This window comes from Harpia harpyja, chromosome 4, assembly GCF_026419915.1.
Source record: "Harpia harpyja isolate bHarHar1 chromosome 4, bHarHar1 primary haplotype, whole genome shotgun sequence".
Classification (NCBI taxonomy): Eukaryota; Metazoa; Chordata; class Aves; order Accipitriformes; family Accipitridae; genus Harpia; species Harpia harpyja.
The window spans coordinates 83,070,908-83,091,333 of NC_068943.1; the positions used below are offsets into that span (position 1 = coordinate 83,070,908).

The 20,426-nt window shown below is 45.1% G+C and overlaps 1 protein-coding gene across 5 annotated transcripts in view; it reads left to right on the forward strand.

The window, feature by feature from the left end:
* The window catches only part of KANSL1 (KAT8 regulatory NSL complex subunit 1), a 101,922-nt gene that overhangs the window by 70,771 nt on the left and 10,725 nt on the right, over positions 1-20,426 (forward strand). For 4 of the 5 annotated variants that reach the window (XM_052785112.1, XM_052785115.1, XM_052785113.1 and 1 more), the window contains 6 exons: positions 267-408; positions 5,537-5,641; positions 10,718-10,833; positions 12,348-12,543; positions 15,559-15,724; positions 20,025-20,210. In XM_052785112.1, coding sequence (XP_052641072.1) covers positions 267-408; positions 5,537-5,641; positions 10,718-10,833; positions 12,348-12,543; positions 15,559-15,724; positions 20,025-20,210 — 911 coding nt within the window. The remainder of the gene's footprint in view (positions 1-266; positions 409-5,536; positions 5,642-10,717; positions 10,834-12,347; positions 12,544-15,558; positions 15,725-20,024; positions 20,211-20,426) is intronic. The other variant, XM_052785114.1, reaches the window with a different exon arrangement.

Sequence of the window (20,426 nt, forward strand, 5' to 3'; positions counted from 1 at the left end):
GCGTGGAATAAAATCTTAACGCTTGCATAGGCAGGACTTCAATCACTGGGTACCAAAAGTTGTTTTAATATTGCTGTGTGGAGGCATGGCTTTTATAGCACGTCTGTAGTTTGGTTGGTAATTATTAGCAGTGGCTAGATGGTATCAGTCATGCCATTCAGTATGTAGCTTTTGATCTATCTGTCAGTTCTGCTAGGTTTTCTTGTGGACTGTATAATTAAAATCACACTCAAAATAATCCCCCCTTCCCCTCTCTGTTTTTCCAGGAGGCGGAGGGCAGAGTGGAGATGGGCAGCAGACCGTGCAGCCATCGTCAGTCGCTGGAATTGGCTCCAAGCCCATGTCTCGGACCTGGAATACCGAATCCGGCAGCAAACGGACATTTACAAGCAGATTAGAGCCAATAAGGTGAGGACCAGGAGTGCGTTTGGATACGTGTGATTTTGCTTTGTCTGCCGCCTAATCGGTCTCTCTTCTGATGCAGTGGGGAGTACGTCTGCAAAGCCTGATGCTCCCCGCCCCCCCGCATCTCTCAAAAAGCGTGTTGCACAGTTGTGACTAATTGTAATGTTATTTGGCATGGGCTGAGTGTAATTCTTTTCCCTGGTTCAATATGGTAACATGAAGAGAGTAATACCTTACTTGAAAGTCAGTCTTGCTGTTCCCCATCATTTGAGCCTTTGTCTTTTTTATTTGATTTTTTTTTTTTTTTTTATCTTCCCGTTCTTTCTTTTTGGGAGTAGCTGAAGATGGGGATAAGGAACAACCTAACAAGAGACTTACTGGGGAAGGGAGGGGACTGTTGAGGAAGTTAGCTTCAGATGCTATCACATAGCACAGGCTTAAAATTGAGTCTGTATCATAAAAAAAGACTGTTTCTAGGTGATGACCTTTCTCTGTGGAAGGAATTATTTTTTCAGACTTGCTCTCAGATGGCGGGAGAGCGGGGGAGAGCAGAGAAGGGATGAGGAAGGAATTGTTACCAAGACTTGTTCAGGCATGCACGTCTAAATGTCAGGCCTTGGAGGGAGGAAAGTCTGGAGTTTGTAGCAAGAAGGCTCATGGTATTGCATCAACTTACAGATCCTCAGGAATTCAGAGTCTGGCAAACTTCTCCCAAGATGTGTGGTGCTCTGGGGGTGGCGGGGAGAGAGGCTTCCAGGTGGGTAGAAAGCACAGGCAGGGGAGGGAGACTGGACTTTTATGCAGCTATGTAGAAAAACAGGCTAATTGGGTGAGTGAGGGCTATAAATGGCTAGGTGGAAGAGCATGGCTTGCTGAACGGAATACATTACTGAGATTAGAGCAAAAGGTTTCTGGGAAGCGAACTGTATGTCATATTAATGAACCCGTTTCAGAAAGAATCATCTTCCTTCTGTCTTAAGAAAGCCAATCATGCAAGATGGTTTCTAAGTATAAAATACAAAATAGCTAAACATTTATATGCTAAAAGTTAAGTAATTGAAGAAATGAGAAAACTCATCTAATGAAGTGGAAGATTCAGTGCTTTCACCAGATGATGACAACTTGACAGACTCGTGAAATGGCCTGATAATGACTACAAGCATCCTGTATGTTTTTATCTAAGGTTACAGTCTCTAGGTCTGAAAGGAGAACATCACGGTATTGTGTCAAAGTTGAAAAGTACATCTGAGGTTTCAGAAAACAGGATGTCATCTTTTTTGATTTGTTCAAACAAAAACTCCTCAACTGCAATAACCTGATACATGAATTGAAGATAAAGCATGCCACTTACAGTGGCAGAAGAATTCAGATGTTGAGGATTTGGTAGTGGCTGTTCTGTGTGAACAAGAAAGCGAGTATCAAATACTCCATCTTTCTAATAGGACTTCATGGAGATCGCTGCTTGCACCCCGCGGTTGTTGTCTTGGTGTCATTGAGTTCAAGGATGCCTTGTAAAACATGTTCTGTTTTCATCAATGGAAAAACTCAAGTAAGATTCATAAAAGCAGCTTGGGACAAGTGTAGGAGACTAGAGAGACAAGTGCATGTTTCAGTAATACAAGAGTCTTACTGGAATGGATTTGGCTTCAAATTGTACAAGGACAACAATTAAAGAATTTGGAGACACCTTGTTTTTTCTATCAACATAACTCTAACTTATTTGGCCATAAGGAGGTTAAAATGTAGCTGCTGCAGGAATTCAAAGCTGCTATTCTACTTTATTCTTTTTTTAGGTTAATTACCATTATATGTTAAGGTTTGCATCCCAGTGTACCCTTCAAGAAAGATGCATTGCTTTGTCAAATCAAAGCAAGAGAAGGACCAGGCAGTTGAAAATAACCTTCTAGTTTGAAGGTACACTGCTGCCTGAGTGTCTCAGCAGTAATTGTGTTTTCAGCACATTTGGATCAGCTTAGTTGGAGCCTGGTGAGATGCGGAGGAAAACAACAAATCAGTGAGCGTGTGTTCAAAGTTAGTTGTAAAGTACTGTGTTTTCTGGTGCTTAAAAATAGCAGGCTATTTTGTGTTGGCTTTTAAGAGCGTGTACAGTTAATTTAAGGGACTGGATATCCATGAAGGTAATAAGGTGGTTTTGTTTCTTTTCACAAATGTGCTTTGTTGGGCCTTTTTGAGATGGGGTGTGGCACGGTGCTCGTCCCCCCCACGCAGAGTCTTTGCACCTCCCTGCATGTGTGGGTGGCAGATGCTCCATGTTTGGAAAGGAACGAACAGCATTTTTTGTCTCTTTCTGTGTCTCTTACGAGTTTCACTCTTAGATGGAATAAGAGGTAAATTAAGATGAAGGGCTTCTGCAGGAATTTTGTGCAGTGGCAGACTTGGTTGAAATACAGTGACCAAAACTCCTTAAAGATGGGGTTGTTTTGCACATCATCTTTACAGATCCAGGTTCAACTTGTTCCCAGACCATCCAAGATGGGTTCGCTGTGTTCCCTTCAAGCTTTTGGTCTGATCTGTGTGCAGCCTGTCCCATGGGGAGGGCTGTGCTCTGGTCCGAGCTGCTGAGTCAAGAAAAACGCGTGATGGGAAGGGTGGGATGGGAATTAGGAGGAGCCTCTTGCTGGAAGAATTTGCAGCTCTCACATGAGTTTCCTGTGTCTGCAGTGGATGTCAGGCATAGGGCACGATGAGAGATGCTGCTGTCCCTGTGCGGGGCTGTTCAGGGCACTCAGTCTCTTTCTGATGTGTCTTAATGTGTGTCAGTCCTCTTCCTCACCCATTAGTCCCTTGGCAGCCCTTGGCAGAAGCTGCTGACTTACAGGACTGTGAGACATCTGAGATCTATCTCTATATCTGTCTCTATCTGAGACCTGTATGATTGACTTCTCACTAATACTGTAATTAGTGATAAAAATGGGAGTAAAGAAGCAGCAAGCTTGCCCATAAATACTGGAGGGGGCCTTGCTTTTTTCTTTGTTTTGGAGAATGCTGGTGAAACGCAAGTATTGTGTGACCTTGGAATAATTCAGATGCACTACTCCTTTCCCTTTCCTGAAAGGGAAATGGAAATTTGATGTTGCCCTTGTAATCCCTCTCTATTATTCAGAAGTGTATAAATAACGGAGATTTAAAACTCTTAGAAGCAAAGCAGATAGCTCAAGCCCTCGGTAGGAAGATGCTGTCCAACCTGCAGGTCTGTAGGTTCATGGAAGCTGTCTTGTGGGCTAGGAGCTGGGAGAGGACAGCTGGCATGCACGGTAGGTTCGGGCAGTGCAGCTTCTGTACGAGGGCACGGAAACCAAATCTGTGACTGTCACAGGGAAGGCTGTGTTAAGCGTTGCCGCTGCGTCAAAGTCACCAGTAAAGGGACATACTTCTAAACAAATACCCACAGTATATAGAATTAATTACTGCTCCTTCCTGAGGCATGGAGCAGCTCCCTTCATCCTCTTTCTTTAAACTGAAGGCAGAAGTCGTTGGTGGCTGTTTCTGTTCCTGGTGCCCATGATTCCCCATGTCATTCTCTCGCTGAGCAAATGAGAAGCCCAAGTGCTTTCTGGAGTGTTGAAGGAAAGCAGTTTCCTTGGTTCCAATTTTGCATTCAGTCCCAGTTTCTCCCTTTTTCATGTCCACTGTCTCCTACAGCTGATATCTGCACATGACTGACCTCTTTGCTGAGGCATGCCTGAGGATGTTTCTAGAAGCAGTGGCGAAATGTGATAGGTTGCTTTCAGAGAGGGATCTTTCAAGAGTAGAGGAAAAGCACAGCAGTATTTAGACTTCCAGCCTCTCTCATCCACTAAACATCCTTCTGAGATGCCAGAAAACTCTAGAAAATCGTCATCATGTTTATTCTAGAAGCTAGCTACTCCCTCATTGCTGGTCAGAGGCCAGGTACAGTTGTATTTAGTTTATGAACTGTTTTTAAATAAAGTATCACTGAACTATGAGCTAGCCCATAGTTCTGGAAAGCCAGCAATCTGTGGTGTAGAAGATTGTGTCAGGGCGTAAGATCAGCCTTACAAGAGACTTCAGTGGCCATGTGCCATGCCATCAGTTGTTGATGCAGCTATATGTAAGATCTGACTTTGTGAGCTTTGAGGGAAGCCTTGTAACTCTCCTCTCTCCAGATAATGTGTCCAGGTTCCCTTCCAGGCTCACTTTCTTGTGATATACCGTGCAACCTCCAAAATTATTTTCAGATGACTGATCTGCCTGTTAATCTGAGCAGCCCTTTCCATAGCTCCTTGTTTGAGTGATCACAAACTTGTTCTGGCTTGTCTTTGTCCTGGCTTGTCTTTGTCCCAGACTATATTCATGGCCTGTAGGTTCCACCAGCTCTCTAATCCCTTGCACATTTTAGTCTGCTTTGTTGTTATATAGCTCAGAATCTACATAATTATAATGATTTTACTTCGTGTTGTTCAGAGAGAAGGCAGTTCTGCCTTTAGAGTGAGCTTCGCTTAGAGTAAAACATAAACAGGACAACATATGTTAAGCCTGATAAAACAGTGCTCTGCCGCTGTGCTTTGTCCCACTAGGGTTACAGCAATGGCTTGTTTATCAGTGTTTTTCTTTTCTTACTGAATTTTGTGAATATCACTTCTTTGAAAAAATCTGCTCAGAGTAACAAGATTGACTGTAGATTTTTGGCACGCGCTCAAAATTGTTTGCTTGGCTGTGGTGGCGGGTTCCACTTTGTACTATGAAAGCAGTCGTTTCCTGCTCTGCGCTACAGCAAAACATTCTCTTTGGTTTTGCTGGCATGCAGCTCGCTGAACCTCCGTGTGCGGGAGGAGGGGAAGGGATGGGAAGTGGGATGGCACCAGCATTTCAGCAGTTTTGCCCGAGAGGGAGCTAACTGTCTACTATTAATGATCTGAAGGCATGTGATCTGGCTTCAGCACTGTCCTTCCCCCTCTGAGTTCAGCTTAGATGTCAGGAAAATCCAGGCAGCAGGGGATTCGGTTTGGCATCATGTCTGAAAAATGCAGTGGGAATGCAAGCCTTGGCTGTGCAATAGTTGTAGTTTCTGGGGGACGATGGATGCGCAGTTCCCTTGCTGAGACTGAAGGACCTGCAGTTAATTCCTGTTCCCTTCCCTCTCTTCCAGGGGCTGATAGTTCTTGGTGAAGCATCACCCCCTGATCCTGCAGTAGATGATGCATCCCGTCCCGTTAGTGCTGAAGTTAAGCTGGAGCCTGGGGCTGACCGGCTGGTAAGTGCCAGCAGCAGAAGTGGCTGGGTCCAGATACTTCACGTTCATGAATTTCGGGTAGGGAAGGTTTGTCCTTTTAAGCTGCCATGGAGAGAGATGCTTGAACCATGTGTCTGGCATGGGACTGGCCTCCTGCAGAAGCACCTCACTGTGGGAACTTCACATGGGAATTGCTGATCTGTTGCTCTGTGTACCTCGCCCCCTCCCAGATTATTTTGGGGTTAATAAACGATAGGATTTAAACACCTTTTAGAACGGAGTTCCTTGGGGTACCTTTGTAATATGCATTAGCATTTTGTGAAGCTTAAAAATCCTAACTAATCCTTTCCCTGTAGCAAAAAAGTACCTCAAACTGAGAGCAGCACAATTAGCAAAGTCTTCTGAAGATGTGGCTATTAATATCTGCCTGAGTGTTACCCCTTGGAAGGGGAACTAATGATTTCAGTGAGATGCACTGGAAACTATGCAGAGTGCCAGGTATTTATTATTTAATGCAGAAATGTAGGCCACAGACTAAAGGCTTGATCGTACTGTTCAGCCTGGCTGTGATTACTTTTGATCCTGTGGGACACATCGACGTATTAAAATAGAGGATTTTGAAGTTGTGGTGTAGTACTAAGAGAAGCTTCACTGCAATGGGAGTGCTTGAGTTTCATAGACCAATATTCAATGTAGTTGATATAGATAAATAACTTAACTAGAAGTGACTGTAAAATTGTATTTTGAGTGTTTTCTCCTATCACTGGCAAGACTTTGTCAGAGTTTTCCTGATACTGAATGATAATATGAAATACTGTGAAATTTTTCAACACCGGACCGCAAAGGGGTCATTACAGGTGATTGTAATAAAATGTCTCCTCGCTTGACACTGGCTTTCAGATGTGCGTTTGGAATTTAAGTCTTTAATTAGCAGATTAGCTGAGCCCAAAACTCTGCTGTGTAATTTGGTACAATGAACAGGTTTTGCTCACAGCTGAAATAGTAGATGGTCCTTCACATGAACACAGAGCCACGCTGGAGGAGCGACGGGAGGCTGGAGAGCCAGGATGACAGGGGCTGCTACAGATCATGATTGAATCACAAGCATTACGCAGTGTCTGGTTTTGAACAGTGATGTCCGTCTGTCATATGGCCCCCCCTTTTCATGCTTTAACCCAAAAAGCGCTTGGAGAATAATAAACAAGCACAGTGACAGCGTGCTCCGATTCGCTTCAGAAATAGCAAGCTCCTGCACTGATGAATTGGCTGTTATTTGGGAGCTAATCTGTAAATGGCAGGCTGATAACGGAGATAAATGATCAAATTTAACAGTGATAGGAAGAATATTTTTTTTCCTTATCTGTTTAAATCAAGAAGTTTATCTGACATGAGTGTATTTTCAACCTGGGAATCTGCAGATGGAAGGACTGTGTCCCACCTGACTTTGTCCCTACATATAAAAGACATTTTCCGTATACTTACAATATCATCACATTGTCCTTTTTTAGATTGTTTTAGACATCATCTCTGTATGTATAGAGTAGAAAATGTCTGTAGATTTCTGATGTATGGAAAAGAAAAAGCTTGCTTGGCCAGTGCTGTCTGGTTTTGCTGCTCACAGCCACCTCACTGTTGCTGTGTTTACTCATTTCCTGCGTTGTCCCTTTTCTCATCCCTTTCACCTGGGGTGAGCTCTTCAGACAGAGACTTCTATTACTGCAGTGCTTGTGCGATGGAGATCTGATCTGTCGTAAAGGTCTTGGAGGTAACAGTGACACAAATAATAAATACGGAGAGCAGTGAAGAACAACATTTTAGGTGTAAAGCAGGCTGCAGGTTCCTGCTTGGCACCTTCTTGTGGCTATTCCTGCAGCCATGCTTGCCATCTTGGAGGGTAGCTCCTCCTGAAAAGGACTTTTTATTCCCCTTCCACACATGGCTGCTGGTGGACACAAACATCACTTCACGCTGCTAGCTTCTCTGCAGCAGTGCTGGAGGTGTCAGCCACCAGAAACGCTGCCTCCAGGCACCCAGCTTCTACACCCTGCTGCTGGAGGGTTTGTGCTTAATCAGACTTGCTTGTAAGGGTGGGGTGTTGAGTCAGAGCCTTGATCTGCTCGGAGCCAGAGATTAGCCCAGAGACCATTCCTGTTGCGTTAGGACACTTACTGGAATGGTATCTCTTGGGCCTCTTCTGGAGAGGTGCTTATCATTTTGGCACTCTTTGGGCTGCTTCGAATTAAGCTTTTGGGTTTTTTGCCTTCCCCACCCTCCCCAAGCTGGCAGAGTAAGAGACAGGTCTGCAACGTGGAGTAAGGGGAGGAATTCATCCTGTCTCACCCCCAGCTCCTTTTTGGATCTCATCCGCTAACGAGTACCTCCCTTGGCTGGTGTGAATGCAGGATACGTGTCCTCGGGCATCAGCTTGATATGTGGGATGTGGCTGATAAGCCTTAGGAGGAGTTAATCCCATTGTCAGTGGAGGGAGGGGCTTTTCAAAGAAGGCCTGGGAATGTCTGTTGGGAACTGGAAGCTCAGTATGTGAATAAGTATTTTTGCCTGAAGATGGGAATAACATGAAGAAATATCTCGGCTGTTGATATTGGTTCATTGCTTGTATTGCTAATCTAGCAAGGGGGGGTGCACTTAAAATTTTTAATAGTAAATGAGAAAAGATGCTGATGGAGTGGCTTGGTAAGGCTTTTCCCTGCCTTAGGGGTTTGTATCTACTAATAGGTGAACGTCTGAACCTGTCTGGTTTTGTTTGGGTTTTTTGGGAATAGGGGGGACATTTGTTGGGTCGTGACTACCTGCCAGCACACAGCTGCTTTACTGCCGTGAGAGCCCCTGGTAGTCTGCAGGCTCCTGGTTTCATGTGCAACAAGCAGGTGTGCTAAAGCTGAATCTTTGATGCCCTCCCCCAAGAGTCCTAGGTATCCTAAAGACCTGAACTTCCAGACCCCAGTCATAACCAAAACACAGAGAAGAGCTCAGTCTGGAGCATCGATGTGATCCCGGTGTGATGAATGCTCCTCTGGATCCCAGCCTGGCTGCCCAGCCAGCCCTGGAGGAAGGCACGGCATTGGGGGGTGCATCCAGGAGGAGCTGGTGCAATAGCTCTGCCTCTGCTCTGAACGCTGGAGATGTCAGCTCTTGCAGTCCTGCTCGTTGCCCCATTGCTCATGTCAGAGCCTTGTTAGGGTACACCCATCTTCAGTGTGATAAGGTGATAAACAGCCTGGGCTGTTTCTGATAAATAGACTTTGGATTGATGCTTTCCAGCTCCTCCGCAGGAAGCAGCGGGGTCACCCTCTATTCCTATCTTGAACCGCCGAGCCGGAGATAGCTCTTGGAGAAGAGGTTCCTCCTTTAAGACCCTTTCTGGAGAAGAAAATAAATACCCTATTTCAAAAGAGCTTATGAGTCATGTGTACCCGCCCTCCTGAACCATGGGTGCCTCCGGCGGAGGTGTCATGTGAAGGCTCAGCCTTGCCAAGTCTCTGGAAACCAGAGGGAAAACGTTGAGCTCCTGCACTGACTTCACCTTGCCAGGGTGACGTGTTGTGCTTGCCTAACACTTCTGGCGCGATCTGATCTTGCCCCTATGTCTGTGCGCTCAGATCAAGTGTCAGAGACAAGCCTGTCGGTCTGATCCTGTCCCTGCTCCCCCCCGGGAGAAACGTCTTTTTTAGCAGAAGTGTAGAAAACCCAGCAAAGTTCCTCAAACAGGCAACAGGCAGAAGTTGTCTGTGTTGTTAGAAGTTGCTCTTCCCTTGGTGAGTCAGGTCTCTGCTATTCTGGAAACCGTTAGTCCAGCACTGCCGTAGCCTGATTTTAGTTGTTCATTGAGTTGGGGGAGTGAATGCAGGGAAGATTTTAATCAACGCAATACAGATACTTTTGAGATGGAGTATGTGACAAGCAGGGGGGCTGGCTGGCTGGCCGGCCGGCCATCTATGTAGATAAGTCAGACCTTTCTTTTGTCTTTTTTACTAGTACTTCAACTGCACCACCACCCTTGTGTGCACAAAAGGGGAAACCCAGCTAGAGAGATACTGGCAGTGAGTGTAGGAAGTGCTGCACGAAGGAAGAAATGAAGTTTAACCCCAGGGAGGAGGAAGAGTGTGTCTGAAAACAAAAAGAAGGGGCTGCAGGGATGAAACTGGGGGCGATGAGTGCCAGGGGTATGAAGATCCTGGACTGTGCCGGCACCTGCTGGGGCGGGGAGCAGGAACGTCACTGGCAGGAGGTATACAAAGCCAGTGTGTCCTTGGAAGCTGCGGTGACAGTACCCCCTGTTGAGGCCACTTGCAGGGCAGTGGGAGATGGGCATCGTTCAGTGTTGCAGCCACACAGTAACTGCTGCTCACTGCAGAGCAAGGGGGTTTGTATTTCAGACCTAAGGCATAAGGGATTGGCGAGCTCTGTGTCTTTAGCTTATTTTTTACTTACTTTTCCTCTGCCAAAAAGGTTTTTCCAGCTTTGTGTTTATCAGGCAGTTTTAGCTTTATAGGGTTGGCCTGCTTATATCCAAAAACCACAGCTTGTGTGCATACTCATTTAAAATACTTTTTAAAGTGCTTTTTGGACTATGTTTGCACAGGTATTTAGTTAAAATGCAAATTCAGTTTTGCAAGTCTGTTCTCCTCTCCCTCTCCTCCTGTTTTCCCCCAAAGTGCTTAGACAAGAGCTTGCAGCCATGTGGCTTAGAGCACAGCATCAAACTTCTGAAGACGCCTGCGAGGTTTACAGGTGGTTATGAACTTGTTTGCACTATTGAGACAAAATGCTAAAATCTCCTTAAAGACCTCAGCCTTTCATGCTCCTCAGTGGTTGCCTGAGGGGAATTGAAGTCCTTTGGTTCTTGCATTGAAAGCACTGTTCTTTATCCATCCTCTTGCCAGAGCTGCTCCCTAAGAAGTCCTTACGTCTCTGGTCTCCTGTTCACATAGTGACTTCTGAACCCTTGTTTTGAAGTCCTGTGTGGAAACCCATGGCTACAGTGCAGAGTCCTCAACTAGAAACGGGGAATAAGAAAGTTGTGGCTATTTAAGAAGCTTTTTTTATTAATTTATGATCTTTCTCATCCTTCCTTAGAGTGTTTCTGGATCCCAGCCACTAGAGAACTCGGGTATTTCTGCTGCAAATACTCCTGAATCCCATCCCGCCAAGCCCTGTGGAGCACCAAGACCCGTCAATGGAGTTATTAACACGTAAGCTGCTTGTATATTATGAGAAGAGTCTGATTTTTATGATCTTTACAAAGTCCCACTGGAAACCAGCCTGTAACGTGCTGGTTGGTAGTAACTGGGTTGGTAACGGTATAAATGGTCTCTTTTTGAAAAAAGTATGGTAGTAGATCATGCTCGGAAACACTCTGGAGGAGATTGCTTGCTTGAGGTTTTCTGCTGCATTGTTTTTCTGAAAATGGTATTAAACTGAGCTGTGTTTACATGAACAAGCCCTGCAGGCAACCATGCAATGAGCATGTTCAAAACTGTTTCTTTATGGGTATTTTTAATACACTCGCAAATTGTATGATTCAAAGGTACTGGTGGCCCGCCTGCAATTATTTTGCAGAAGTATATGTAACCACTGGCCCACTTTTCTGGAGATACTGAGGTACCCAAATCCCATTGATTTTGGGAGTAAGACTTTCTAAATTCTTTGTTTCTCCAGGCTGTTTCTGTTGAGAGAGTCTTTAAGTGGGTAAATGGAAACAAGTAAAAGAAATTCTCCTGTGCTACAGGATGATTTCAGGGTTAAACCACTTGAAAACACTTGAACACGTGGTGCTTCAAAGTTCTGATAGTGGCTAGAGAAGCATTGCCGGAACCATTGCACTTGCTTAGTACCTTGAGGAGGGAGGGATGCTGCACCAGTGCAGTGTGAGCAAGCGTAGAAAGCACCAATCCACTAACTCATTGCTACAGCTGAAACACTGCAGGCTATAACAGAGCCCTTTATATGCCTGTAGCCTTTGAACTGCAGAGCCTTAGACCACAGGGCTTTAATGTTTCACATTTAGAAATTAAATGCTTGTAAAATATACATGAAAAAGTTACGTAGATGAAGAGCTGCGCTGGTATTTGGTAGGTGGCATGGTGTATTGATGCCGCGGTAGGGCAGGGTTACTGCATGTGGACAGGGAACTCCTTTGTACGTAAAGCAGAAAGGTTAGCGTTAACATTGCACCTTTCTGGTGTCACCGCTGAGAGTTGTTAGAGGTATAGTTCTCAAACGTTAATCAGAATCGAGTTTACATTGAGGTTAAATATTTTTTCTAGAAAATTATGTTCTCTGTCTTGTGCTCCCTGGCATTTAGACTCCTGAGAACCTGTTGTATTAAGATACCCTGAACTGTAATTTTAAGGGATGCTGAATTCTAAGATTAAAGCTGTTCAGGTCTAGAGGGGCGTTTGGTCTTGCTCTGTGTTGGGCTTTACATGCTATTTTTTGTTCAGAACTTCCAAAGGTATTTTTTTAAAGGATCAGTGGTGGGAGAGTGTGGAAAGCGACCAAAGTAAAAGCAAAAATTAGAGTTGGCTTAATAAAAGTTACTGCCTTATGAAACTGCAATGCTTTAAACTCAGCTTAGAGTGTTTGCTAAGGTCTGAATTGTGAACCTGGCTGGTACTGCTGGGTAATGTGGGATGGTTGAATGAGTAACAGTATCTTTCTTACTCTCCTCTCCTCTCCTCTCCTCTTCTCTTCTCTTCTCGGGCAGTCTTCAGCCTGGCCTGGCAGAACATGCTCAGGGAGATGGCCAGGAAGCTGAGGAGCTCTTGCATAAAAAGCAACGACTGAACATGGTTTCTTCATCTTCGGATGGAACGTGTGTAGCAGCTCGCACTCGCCCAGTACTGAGCTGTAAGAAGCGACGGCTTGTTCGACCTAGCAGCATTATGCCCCTTTCCAAAAAGGTTAGTGCTTTTTGGTTTTTTGATGCAGTATATAGCTAAAGCTCCACACCAAAGAGCCTGTTGTACTGATGCGTTGGTCCAGTGTGCCTTTGCTTTTTGCATGAAGAGGTCTCCCTGCTTTGGGAACATTTGTGGTTATTAAGACAGGAAAAATAATGGGGAGGAAGAGGACAGTGAGGCTTCAAAGGCTGTTGGAGAAGTAAAGGAGAAATGAAGGAGAAGCTTTTAATTGGTTGGAAGACTTTTATTAGCTGTCACTGAGGAGGGGAGATACTGAACTCTGATGTGGGTTTTCTTTTCTAAAACCAACCAGCCTGAGGTGAACTTCTGGCTGGGTAGTTCAATATGGCACAGTCTGAGCAATTGAAAGAAGCTCTGAAAAGTCAAGTATCAGGAAACCTTAACTCTGAGCACAGGAATTAACACAGCCCCAGGAACTCGCTGCTACTTGCTCAAAGAAAAACTACAGCTGTCTGACCAGGCATATGTGGGATGTCTTGCAAAAGGCCTGCCAAGGTGATCGTGTTCACTTCTGCTGCTTAAGTTTGGAAATTGCTGAATGCCATGACTGTTCCTGGTTTTGTTTTCTTCTTTTTTCTTTTTTTTTTTATTTTATATTCCTCTGCCTTATGCAGAATTCAGTTAAGTGGGAATACTGTTTATTGCCTGTATGAGGAAAGGCCGTGCTTCATTAAATTTATCTTAGGAATGCCATAAACTGTCAGCTGGAGGATAGATAGTTAGAAGTTGAGGGAATAAGGACCTTTTTTGTGCATGCAGCTTTCATGATTGCAGAACCATAGATGGCAAAAAGCCACTTACCTTTGAGTTAAAGTGTTTCAAGTTAAACTTTACCACAAAGGTTCGAGGGTTTTCACTCTGTAGGTGCTGGAGTTTTAAAGAGAAGCTCAAAAAGCAACATTTTTCTGAGCAAAGTAGATTCTCACTCAGCTGAGTTAGCTTTAACTGATTACTTGTTTGCAGTTTCATCTGGGGTATTTCTGGTAGAGCTCTGCAGTGACAGCTTGGAAGATCTTCAGTGATTTGGAAGTTTATGAACCATCATAGGTGATGCTGACTTGTGCACTCAGTGTTTGAAGAAGTGGCTGTTAGTTCTGTGTTAGATCTTGACTGTAGTCATCAAATACATTTGATAATCAGAGGTGGTTCAGAAGAGCAATTCCAAAGGATGGACGATGTGCCAGATAGCAGAGGATTTCTGTGGACTCCTCCAGTTATTCAAGAGAAAGCTGAGTGATGGCTAGGTCATTGTCCAGACATACCATGTCCAGTTGACCACACTCTTCTGTCTAGCACGAAGTGGTTGTGGATTGCTGCGACGAGAAATCACAACCAGGAGAGTTCGCTGCTTCAACAGAGATCATCCATAAGTGTGCCTACTGTTTTACAAAATCTGAATACAACATCACTTGAAATTTTTAACTTGGGAGATGTCCTGTAGGAAAGAAAAGTGGCTTAAAGGTTGAGTGGGACTGTAGCCTGCATTGGGTTGGAAACAGGACTGGTCTTGTGGAACAGGATGGGAAGGGGTCTCCTGCAGTCACCCGCAGCATCCCCATGCCTCAGAGCAGACTGCTTTATCCTTATACTGTGCCAGCTGGTTTGTCTAAGCCTCCTTAGGCAAGCTATTTGAGTGCTTAGCTAGTCTTGTCCAAACAAACCAAACTTTCTAATATAAGCTGCCTTGGCTACCATTTAAAGTCATTACCAGTAGTCCAAGTCCCGGTGTAGACTGCTCAGCTCCCCTAGTCGCTTCAGAAGCTCTCCCTGAAGTGTGAAAGTTGATGTGGTAATTCTTAATATGGTCACCTGTACACTAAACATGCCATGGGTCTTTCTGATTTTGCACATAGGATGATTTTTTATCTTGTAATTTTTTTGTTGTTTTCCTCTCTGTTTGATGCTCACATTTCTTAAATATGAGCCCAAAACTGGGTGCAGCCCTCCAGCTCACACGTTAGCAATGCCGAGCAGAGTGGCTGGATTACCTCATGTGTGTTGCACAGGCATCCTGTTTATAAAGCCCTGTGGGGTGTTAATTCTCAGTAATGGTACAACACTGCTGATTCATGCTCATTTTCTGATCCATAACAACCACCAGATCCTCTGGGCAGAACTGCTGCTCAGTTACCTCTTCCTCCTCTTCACTGGGCACTGAAGTGTCCACTTGTTCCATTTGCCCTCAGTGAATTATATTTGATTTATTTTAGATCATTTCTCTTAATTTGTAACCATGAGTGGGTTTCCAGCTCTTTCCTTCAAGGTGCTTGCAGCCCTTCCCAGTTCTAGTGTTATTTGCTAAGGCTTAAGGATATTATCTCTTCCGTCATTCATATGATTAATGGAAATGATTTGAGTAATACTAGACTCAGGACAGACTTCTGCATGATCCAGTTTGATACGTCCTTCCATTTTGATGGGGAATCATAGGTTGCTGTCTCTGTATGGGATTTACATCCAGTTGTGCATCTGCCTACAGTGGTTTCATATAAATGAAGTCTATATAAAGTCCATAAATCTGTTAACTGAAAAGTCTGTCCTGGTTTAAGAAACAAGGTTGAAAAACACCCTTTTTCACTCTGTAAAGATGTCCCTGTAAGTGTCAGCTCTTGGCTTATAGTCATGGCTCTCTGACCCATCTGAACTCAAAAAGGCTTTTTTTCCCTCTCTGACAACTGAATTGTGCTGCCTCATGATTTTTATAAATGAGGTTTCAACCTAGATAAAATTAAACACTTTTAGTCAAATTTAGTAGATGTTAAACTGTCTGTGGTGGTGAGTAGTAGTTTTCAGTTGTGTTTATGCAAAGTGAAAGTGTCTTTTTATGAGTCCAGACTAAATGAACAGGTTTTACACAAGGTATTAAAAAAAACCCCAAAACAACAGCCCTTAGGATGTTTTTTATGAGCTGTCAAAGGGCAACGTGTGAAGAGAGCCCTTAGTTAGACATCTTGACCTCTGATATGTTCACACTATTCTCTGTCCCCTTTCCAGGTCCATCGTAATAGCCTGGTGCGATGTAGCTGTGATGTGAACCCTTCATGCGCTCTGTGTGGCACTCGAAGCTCGACGACTCTGGAAATCCAGTATGATGCCCCTTTGCTGGAGCGCCTCTCCCAACTGGACTCATGTATTCATCCTGTCTTATCATTCCCAGATGGTAAGCACAGCACCCACAAAGCTGGCAGGGTTATTGTGAAACTGGTCCTGAGACGGGTTGCAAGGGATGCTTGGAGGTGCTCCAGAGCCTCCTCGTCCGTCTTGGGCTTCCAGAAGAAGTGCAGATGTGCTTGGGTATGACCAAGCTTGTTGGTCTGCAGGTATTTTTAGGAGTAGAGCATTTACTGGAGTGGAAGGGTCTGGGAAAGCATTATACCTGAAGGCTGCTCTGCTGTGAATCTGTGTTACGGGAACCTGACCTGGAGCGTCACTAGGAGTGGAGAAACCAAGCAGTGCCTGGGAGTCTGTACTGGGACAGACCTGGGTCTTAGGCTGGTGGTTTTGTTGCTGTAAACCACTTGAGAAATACTTGCTTCCGTAGAGTTTATTCGTCTGTATAAAATTATATGTGGAATGGTTTAAGTCACCGGAAATTGTTTTGACCTTGTAAGGAATTGTAAATGATCTTCCATGGTTCAGAGGGTACAGTAAGAAGGGATGTTCCCGTTAAGACACTCGTTTCCCTGTGTTATGGTATCAGGGTTAATCATCATTAAAGTAATAACTAACCGACCCTGACTGTAGGGTATTCACAGATTTCAAGTGGAGGGACTTTTCCCAAGGGAAAAGAAGTAGTTTCCAGAGTCTTTTGCTTCCTAAGCTGCCAGATTAAATACAAGCCTGTTCTTTGACCAAAAACTATTGACTTGCATGACATTGATGTCCATCTGTCATCTTTTTCCTCTGATCACAAAATATAGGACCACAAATGATAGGAACTGGTACTTTTATCCGGAGAGCCAGGCAGTAAATAGATCATAGTGGTTCCTTTCCTTGGTAGGAGTGTCTGGCTGCTTGAGGTGTAAAACACCGCTGGTAATGCTGGGAGGAAGGTGCGTGTCCCTGCTTCTCATGAGGATGTAAAGTGGTTGGTCCAGGTTAAGACACTGCGCTAATCTGTGTGTTTGGGTTTAAATTCCAGCTTTGCACAAACTTTGTGTGACAGTGGGAAATGCATGGAGTGTCTGGGAACAATTAGTCTGGCATCTTTCACTAACACTATATTTAAAACAGACCAAAATAGTAAATTGGTGCTATTTTTAAAAACCAAATCTCTCCCCCTCCCTGCCCCAAAGAAACATCTCTGTTAAGGAATGCTAAAGGAACTGAACGCACTGAACTCCTGAAGCAGAAATTTATTTCCTGACTTCACAGCACGTGTAATCCTCCATCTATAGTGTTAAGTCTAATACCCTAGGAAGCGGTGAGAAAACCTGTTGTGTACTATTGCAACATGGCCACCAGGCAAATTATCTCATCCAGTATTCACTTTCCATTTTCTTAGGGTCAGCTGCAGCCAGTTCACATGGTAAAAGATCCATTCTGGCTGCATGAGATTAAAAATTTTGTTTTTAAAACTATACAGTGTAAAGCTTAAAACACCTATACAGAAATACCCATTCCCCCCCCTCCTTCCTTCAGATTAACCTAGTTTTGCTAGGGTTGCTTTTGGGGGATGGGGATTCTTTTCTATCCAAACAAAAAGCCAGGTAGCGTGTTCAGGTAGGGAAATTACTCTGCCTGACGTTGTTAGTCTGCATCGAGGTGTCTCCCTGCCTGTGAGTATTAATCCAGGTTGCTGTTGGTGCTCCCCCATGATTATTTTTGGGGCTCACCTTGAAAGCCAACTGGCTGGGTCGATGGGCAGAGGCTGAATTATGACTTTCTGGAGGAGCTTGTGAGGTTGTTAGATGGAGCCTGGCCTTAGAGCTGTGAGCATGTGCTGACTTTCACTTTGAGCCTGTCTCTCCGGGGCTCTCTGGTGCCAGCAGGATCTCGGGTGCAGTTTGCCAAGGGCAAAATTGCCGGGCACCCGCAGGAGGAATAAAGATCATTTATTCTTCTGGCAAGTGGGGCTCAGGCATCACGGCTTTTAACCCGTTGGACTTGCGCTTCGTAAGCGCTTTGTCCCTTTCCTTTCAGGTTTTTTTTTTTTTTTTTCCTGGTTCATCTCATTTCTTGCTGGGAATTTTCAGATGATGTAATAACCTTGGTGGGGAGGATGAGAGCTGGGGCTCTCGGGCTCAGTGTGGTTGCCATCTGCCGGTCCCTGGGAGGCCTGCACCGCTCGGCCGAGGAGGAGGAGGAGGAGGAGGAGGAGGGGAGGAGTGATGGTGTCACTTGCTGCACAGACTCTGGTGCAACCAGTGCTGACAGCAGGACAGTGACAAGCCAGCAAATAACTCATTTTCTGCTGACAGTGTTTTGTCTTGAATTTTTCCCCTCCCTCTGACCTGTCTTCTCCTTCCACAGATGTGGGGGCTGCTGGGTTGGGATGAATTTTCAGGAGAAAGCAAAAAATTGACAGAAAAGAGCCCATTCTCCCAAAGTCAGACCACTTCAACACAGTGATTTTGCAGCCTCGCTGGCCACATCCTTAAAGGACTGGCTTGGCGCCTCACTCTTCTTTCGCTCCACAAACCAGTAGTGGTGGCCAAAGAGCTGCCATTGCACTGTGATAGCCCTTCCTTAGCAAATGGATGGGGCTAAACCAGAGCTTTAACCGTCAAGGTACTTGAAATGCAGCTGTCCTGGCTTTCTCCTGAGAGTCAAGTTCCCCCTATTAATAACAGCCGACTCCAGCCCCTGCTCTCCCAGCTCTCTCCGTCCTGTTTGCCTGCCTGGATCTGCTGGGGCTTTCCAGTCCCTGGAGTTGGTGGGGCAATGTTGGGGAGGGGTTTACTTATCAGCCATTGAGACTACCGATGGGGCTTGAATCTCTGCCACTTGCCCTCTGAGATTATCTAGATGCAGTTTCTAAATCCCACGGCAGCTCCTAATTGCCTTCACGTCCCCTCTGCAGGCGCAGAGTGAGGAGCTTTATTCCTTGTGCAGGGCCTGGGAAGGTTCATCTCTGCTCAGAGCTGCTTCAAAGTCCCTGTGAAAATGTCATGTGAGCTTGAGAGATGTGGGGGAGGGATGTTTGTACTACTGATGCTCATCTTAGCGCTTTTAACTCCTAGTTGTGGCAGTGTGAGTTTGCATTGAGCTGCGTGTCCTGCTGGCAACAGTCTGCTGGTCTGTACTGGGGGAGGAGAGCAGATGGGTGGCATGTCAAACCACAAATGTTGGTGTATAATGATCTTACAGGTGTAGTTGGAGAAGTTGAATTCATGTCTCAGTAGTTCTCCTGTTAACCCTAAAGGTTTTAATGCTTTTCCGAACTAGGAATTTGGCTTTCAGGCATATAATAGAGAGCTGGGTCTTGGAGGAGACTTACGCAGCAGTATTTGGTGATCAAATCTGAAGTTTGAAGCTATGAGTATGAAAGGAAGGCTTATTTGTGGGACTCCTGAGGCTGGAGTAGTTTGCTACTCCAGTTAACGGTTTTTATAGTCTACCTTAGCCTATCTGCACAAGAAATACACTGAATAATCTCGTTAGCGTTCTGTCTTTTGGCTAAGGTCAGGAGTGCACGTCTGTATGGGATTTGGGAGAAACGAAGCTTGAGGAACGTGAGCAAATGTAGTGTCTGCCAAATTTCACAGCAGTACAGCATACTTGTGCTCGTTGTGAGACAGCAGGATTAAATAGGGACAGGTACTCTGGATTACTGTGATCTGTGGTATGCACAGAAACTTCAGGTTTGAAATGCATCAGTTACCCAGATAATTACCTGTGAGTTTCCCTGCTCGCAAATGGCTGTGTGACCCATCCCCTGCCTGGGGAGCTCCCGGTGAGCAGCAGTACCTCTGCTCTTTGAGCCTCTGAAGCGTGCTTACTTACACAACTTTCGTTAGATGATTGAGGTGCCACATCAGGCAGATTAACGTCGTACAGGACTTGGTTGGCTTTTGGCTTGACCTGAAATTGAGGATTTAAGCTGAATTTCTCTCTTCCAGCCCGTACCTCTGTAGATTTGATGTGCTGACATATCTCAGATTCTTGGAAGTCAGATATGAGATAGCAGAATTGAGCGTGGCAGTACATGAGATACGTTCAGTGGTAAAGACACATGGTTTTTGACAAAGACTTCATTCTGCTGCTGGGATATACTTGAGCTGTGAATCCTGTAGGAATGTCCTTCTCTCAAAGAGCTTCAGATTAGAAATGTTGGGTCCTAACATTGCAGGTCCTCCCTGAATGTGAGGAAGGCATAGGCAAGCCTGGGTTTTACAGTCGATGCCTGTATGTTTGTCAAAGGCTGTTCTTCTTGGGGGACTGGGAGAGGATTACAGAACCGCAGCTTTCTGGTGCATAATTTAGTTAATTTGAATGTCGTGTTTTGTATCCCTCTGCAGATGTGCCGACGAGCCTGCACTTCCAGAGCATGTTGAAATCTCAGTGGCAGAACAAACCCTATGAGAAAATTAAACCTCCCAAAAAGCTCTCGCTCAAACATAGAGCCCCCATGCCTACCAGCAGCCTGTCTGACCCTGCTCGCAAGGACCGCCACAAGCTGGTGAATTCGTTCTTCACTGCTGCCAGTAAGTGTCCTCCCTGCCTCTGCCGCGTGCAGAAACATTGCCCAGTTTTGTACCCAAAAGCTGTGCAATCTGGGAGGAGAGAGGAGGAGGATAACCTTCAAATTCAGCTCTCAGGGGTGATGCCATGGTATCGCAGGCCAGGGCTGAAGGTGAAGTGTGTGCAGGTTGTGAAGTTCAGGCTGGTCTCAGTTCGTAGGGACCTCTTCTTGATCAGTC